A 6828-nucleotide genomic window follows, 5' to 3' on the forward strand; every position below is an offset into this window, starting at 1 on the left:
TGATGAAGACACGACGCGCACACAGCTGCAACTTCTGCAACTATGTATACATCTGTGGGTTTCATTCGCGCAAAACCTAAATGTGAATATGTTTGCAGGATCAATCCTCTCTCCAAAGAGTGTCTTTCGCGACGGGGATAGCTTCGCTGTTTATACATGTCATCTTTTTTACACCCAACTCTAACCTTAACCTCCGTGGGGTGAGTCGGTAAAACCCTCCGGACGAAATGATAGTCTTTCGAAAGAGCAAGATTTTACCATCGCGACGTGCCGTGGCCGCCTCTCTTTTCAGCGAACCACGCAGAAAAGCTTGCCGCGAACCGCACACGGTAGTCGGCATCGGAGCGAGCCAAGAGCCGCTCTGACGCACAACGTTGTTTTCAGATCATTCACGTTGCGACACAAGCATAAAGCATTCAAAGAGAATCACAGTGTGTAAAAAGAAAACACCAGAGCAATAAACACTTTCTAACTGTCTTGAAATGAATATCTTTGCTCCACTTTCATTCATCCACTAAAACTACATTCTCCCTTCCACTTCAGTCAAGTGAGTCAACCTGTGGGTCAAGACCCCCCAGAGGTCCCCAAATGATTTTGGGGGGGTCCCTAGATGTCAACGAAGTAATAATTTAAGGACTTTTTAAATACATTTAAAGACAAGAAAAAAAGACCATTGCTGCATCAAAAGTAATCAAACTATACTATAAAAACAAATACTAGCCAAATTGTAAAATAATACAAGAAAGATGCAAATGTTGGAAAATAGCTGATCTACAAGCTCACAACTCTCAAAAACATTTAATTTGGGGACCCATCATTTTTGTCTGGGACCTATTTGAATGACCACCTGTGGGTCTCCCATTATATTGAAAACCTAGCAACATCACTGCAAGTAGAAGGTAACAAATACGTTAAAATGAACGTTAATTCAAATGTTACGATTTTGCGATTATGAGGGCAAGTGGCCATGACCTGAGGGCAAGTAGAACATGACCTGTACTTGCCCGACGGGCAAGTGCCTCTGAGACCTTAGTGTCAACCCCTGAGGTGTGTCACAATGCGTGGGACAAAAACAAAAGGGAGGTGTGTCACAATGCGTGGGACAAAAACAAAAGCTCACAATTGAATTGAGTGCTGATTCCTAAACAATGGATACAACATGTCAAATGATATTGTTTAACCCATTTAGTGCTCCAGACATGAACGGGTTAAATGTGTAGCGTGCCGCTCGCAGGGCTCCATTACGCTCCATTGTCTTATTTTGAAGGCCAGAAGTCCATTGCGTAAACACTTCCGGGTTGACGTCATGGCGTCATACAACGGGAGCGGTCGTCACACCATGTGGTTTCTAAAATGGCCGATCGATGCCTTTGTTGTTATGTTTTTGTAGCGAGAATCTAATGCCATCCTTGGCTTTAAAAGTGTTATTTGGAGAAAATGGACATTAAAGATGAGATTCCCCGTCGGCCTCCATGTTATGGGATTACTATTTTGTGCACGTGGATCCGTGATGATGATGAATCGGCGAGGCCGATCGTGCCAGGACCTTCCGCTGGACTACAGGGTAGGAGAACCGGCGTTACTCTATATACAGTATTTTTCCCGAGTATACTCGGGATCGGCACTCTAAATACTTGAGTATTTATCACGAGTATACTCGGGATCGGCTAGAAATTAGTTAAGTAATGTTGTTACTGCTGTTCTACTATACTGACAACCAGGTGAAGACATCACAGACTGAAGCTTCAACCTTTGCTTTTATACAAAAGTACATATCCAAGACTTATTGGAAAATGCTTCTGAACTAGGACTGTCACGATATGCCTAATCCACGATTCCATTCAACTTTTGATTCTAAGGTCACGATTCGATCCGATTCGATTTGTTGATACAATATAGGATATACTATTTTTAAACCTCCTTTTTTTCAGCACTGAGTGCTATACGACTATACATTTAGGCTATTGTCTTGAAAAACACTTTCTCAATAAGTCACTTTTATTTGAATAATAACACATGAGATTGATATAACAAAATAAACAATATAAACTTTGGGTTTTATGCCCAAACAATTGACATTTTCATGCGCGGAAGTGAATCGCGATTTGGGTTGTGATTTCGATTCACTGAATCAAACGTCAATTTTGGTTGATTCAAAATCGGGACAGCCCTATTCTGAACATATTGCTAGTTTCACCGCTAAAAATGCTTAAAATAACCAAAAACAGCCCATCTACAGTACAAGCTCACAATGTGTCGCAGACGCATTGTGAGCTTGTAGATGGGCTGATTTCGCAAACATGCTTCCACAGAAGACATGCTGGCTTCTGTGGAATCCAACTGACTGAAATGAGCCAGGGAACTTTAATCTGTGTCGTGTCACAATGTCCTTATGACAAGTTCAATAACAAACACCCTGGTTCACTGGTGTCATCATCATGACACCACAGACAGACAGAGGAGAGCCAAACCCTGTGGCTTCTTCCACTCCACACGCACACACACAAACACACTGCACTTTGACGGTCAAAACATTCATTCAACAGCCTGGCGCTCTGCTACTCTGCCGGAAAACACCCAGCAACACACACACACACACACACACACACACACACACACACACACACACACACACACACACACACACACACACACACACACACACACACACACACACACACACACACACACACACACACACACACACACACACACACACACAGGTCTGGTAATCCTATTAGACCTGCTTACAGGAGCTGCTGGCAGTGCTATTCCACGTGCACTCGCTCGCTGAGGCACGGGGGCACGCCCTCACACACGCACACTTGCATACAGTATTACAGAACATTACATTACACTGGACATAAACGTGCAGAGACGCTATCTGATTTCGGATCGAGTTTGTCTCTCCAGCAAGCAAGGAAGAAACAACAAAAGAAAAAAGAAAACATTAACGTCTCCTTGGCAATGGGCTCTGCTCTCCAGAGAGACCAGCAGAGCAGAGAGGGACGAGAGAGAGAGAGAGAGAGAGAGAGAGAGAGAGAGAGATAGAGAGAGACAGAGAGCGTGCGAGAGAGAGAGAGACAGAGACAGAGAGAGACAGAGACAGAGAGAGAGACAGACAGACAGCGAGAGAGAGAGACAGACAGAGAGAGAGAGAGAGAGAGAGAGACAGACAGACAGACAGACAGACAGACAGACAGACAGACAGACAGAGAGGGAGAGGGAGAGAGATACAGAGAGAGAGAGGGAGAGGGAGAGAGATACAGAGAGAGAGAGAGAGAGAGAGGGAGAGAGATACAGAGAGAGCGAGAGAGGGGGAGAGAGAGAGAGAGAGAGAGGGAGAGAATGCTCACTGACCGTGGCCGGGGCTCAGAGCCATGTTGCCTGAATTCAAGGCTTCATCAAAACGGCCAAATATCGTCTGTAACCTGCAGAGAGACACAGAAAGACACAGAACGTTGGTTAGAACCAAAACCAAGTCAAACGAGAGTCATTCAAGTTTACAGTTTATCGCTGTTTCTTCATTTATTATTATTATTATTTTTTTTCGTAAATTAATGCCCTACTTCAGGGGTCTTCAACGTTTTCAGGCCAAGGACCCCTTAGCTGAGAGAGAGAGATGAAGCAGGGACCCCCTCTACGTATTGTATTAATTTGTGATGAGATTCTCATCGATTTCATGGACACATTCATATACTTGTTTGACAGCACTGTCATCAGTCTATGTTGGATTCATGTTATTGTGTATTTTCAGACATTTAACTACTTAAATCGTCGATATTTTGTAAACTTGAACTTTCACTATGTTACCTCTACACCAAACCTATTTGCCGAAAATAGCGGATCTACAAGCTCACAACGCCTCGTTGAGAGCTTGTAGATCTGCTATGTTCGGCTTAAGTTCTCCTCGGATTTGGAGGACCCCCTGTAGTAACTCTAAGGACCCCCGGGTCCAGGACCCCCTGTTGAAGACCCCTGCCCTACTTCATCATACTTCACACCACGTTTGGAGCTTGTAGATCTGCCATGTTTGAAAATGAATCCTGAAAGGTGACAGTTTGGGACATGAGGTCCCCCCCCCCCCCCCCGACAGACGGTTTAAAACAGGATTATATCTGCTCTTCCGCACCAAGCATGTTCATTCACATTATTATTATTATTTAAAATATATTTGGGGGCTTTTTCTGCCTAGTAGACAGTAAAACAGGGAGTAAACGGAGAGAGAGAGATAGGAGGCGACACGCAGCAATGGTCGTCGGGATCGGGAGTGGAACCCTCGACACGCACCCAGACGGCAACGCCAGCCGTCCGGGCCCATTCACATTAAAGCACACACACGCACGCACGCACGCACGCACGCACACACACATGCACACACACGCACGCACACAGCTGTCTGTATATACAATAGTCTATTATAACAATAAAAGGGCAATTTCTAAATCAGTATAAAACTGTCTACACTTTCTGGCAGCCACAAACGAAAATAATGTAAAAGAAAAAACATCATTAATAATCATCAGCATGTTTTTTTTTTATTCTGTCAGTGACTTTATTTTGGCTAAGCACTTTGCATCTTTGTTTTGATAAGAGCTTTTTTAACGTTTATTATCATTTATTATTGTATTTAAAACTACTCTCCCCTTCCACATTATTTTCCAAGGACTACATCATGCTTTCCATAAGCCATAGGTCCCATATGATCAAATTCTTTTCTTTTTCTTTTCAGTTTTCCATTGTTTTTGCACTCAAGAGCAGCTGTAGAAAGAGACAGAAAAAAAAGGGTAAAATAAATCTTTCTCATGCCTTTTTCCAGTTCAGCTGCACAAGAAAAAACCCTCCTCAGTGTTTTGTTTTACAACTAAAGCCATTCACAACTTCCTCTCCTTTAACGAGGTTAATAGAATCAACCACAACGTCAGAGCAGGTTACACTCAATTCAAGTTGAACGCAACATTGGAGCTTACAGTTATCTAAGTGTGTCCACACACTGGTGAAGAGCCCTTCACAAAGTAAATTAAGCCATTTAGACCGGGTATGCATTACTGCATATTATTTTATGCTTTAACTATTGAAAAATAGCAGATCTACAAGCTCACAGCTGCGAGCTTGTAGATCTGCTATTTTTGAAAAATCATGAACATTTTAATTTTGACCCGAGAAGTGTCTTTTGAATCGTTTTGTTTTTTTGAGAAACCTATGCTTCAGTGGTTCTCAAACGTTTTCACGTGAAGGACCCCCAAAATGATATATATTTGGCCAAAGACCCCCATCTAATAATATTTAGTTCCAGTGACCCCCCAGAGGCAAAATTTGAGTTACAAATGTTTGCTTTAAAAATACATATATTCAAAGATTTGCAAACATTTTCACGACTTTTTCAAAAATAGCAGATCTACAAGCTCGCAGTGCGGTACTCGGTGCCGCGCTGTGAGCTTTTATATCTGCTAGTTTTCAATAGCTAAAGCATTAATCCTAAATGGATTAATGGCGTCTGCAATGTTGCTACTGGCTGTATTGTTAAGAAAACAAACAAGTTGAGTAAGCATAAAATGGCCAGTGAATTAGGCCATGGGGAATGTATTGTTCCAGCCAGCAGGCTGTCAACAGCCTTAGTAAAGAGAAGACTATGATAAATGAATGGAATATTTATATTCAACTTCTCATAAAGCAGTGGTTTTCAACCCGTTTCACATGAAGGTCTATTATTTATTCTGCATTTGAGCAACAGACCAACATTTGATGAGATTTAGCGCCTCAGACCCAAAACGTTGAATATGTTATTGTTGGATTGGATTTTGTCCACAACTCCATGCTGTGTTGATGTTGGTACCCTAGGAGAAAAACAGTAAGAGGCAAATGTTGATCAACATACAATTATTCTACATTCTCTAATTGTGTAGACTTATTGTAAATTATTGTAAAACAGTAAGACTCCCTAAATCGGGAGATAAGCGACGTCAGGTCACATACACAAACTTTAGAAGGCGATGGCAACCAATCAGGAGGGAATATGGGAAATGGGACAGATCCATGTTGATGACATGACTGTAGAGATACTGTGTACTGCTTTGCGTGATTTTAGGGCAAAATCTGTAGGAGCAGTGTCCAAAAATGTGTCTCGCAAGAATCGGCCTCATGGTGGCGCTACAAGAGGGCCAAGTAAGAAATGAGGGGTGGAGGTTGTGGTTTGGCAGCCAAAGAGTGTGTGTGCAAAGTTTGGCATGGATCCGGGCAACGGTGGAGAGATACGAGTAGGGGAAAAGTGTGACGTGACGGACAGAGAGACAGACAGCCTGTGGAGGTTTTGATAGTAACTGCGACCTGACGGTCCAAATTACCGTAAGTAAAGCACCTCTCAGACATGGGACTAGTAACGCGGGCTCTTGGATTAGCGGGGATCGCACCACGTCGGCGAGACAAACACTCCGCGAGTAAACGCCAGGCGTTATTTTCAAAGTTGACCACAATCCAGCTCGTGCCACAGGCAAGCGCATGCATGAACGAGTACACGCGCACTAGCATTTCACGGGACCGCGCCGCCTGCCTCTCCGCTCCTCAACTTCTCGGCGCGTCCCAAATAATCGCCTGCCTCTCATTGGAAAATAATTACTAGGGCGTGTCAACCGCCGTCTAAAAAAGGCAATTTATGCCGATGTTTGACAATCATTTACTGTAACTCTTAGAGAGCATGAAATGAAACCAAATGGACCCTTAATTCAGGGCCCTTTTGGTTTCATTTGACACTCAAAAGTTAAAGATCTATAAGGGTCCATTTGGTTACCAACTCTACATCATTTAGCTGGGGACCACCTAGAACCCGCT

General features: G+C 43.1%; 1 protein-coding gene across 1 annotated transcript in view; it reads right to left on the bottom strand.

Annotated features, from left to right (window-relative positions):
* clasp2 (cytoplasmic linker associated protein 2) overlaps positions 1-6828 on the bottom strand; it is a 250807-nt gene that overhangs the window by 151744 nt on the left and 92235 nt on the right. Inside the window, 1 exon segment of the mRNA XM_080735691.1 lies at positions 3361-3431. Within this exon segment, the coding sequence (XP_080591817.1) occupies positions 3361-3431 (71 nt within the window).

This window comes from Nannobrachium achirus, assembly GCF_963921795.1.
Source record: "Nannobrachium achirus genome assembly, chromosome: 10".
Lineage (NCBI taxonomy): Eukaryota > Metazoa > Chordata > Actinopteri > Myctophiformes > Myctophidae > Nannobrachium > Nannobrachium achirus.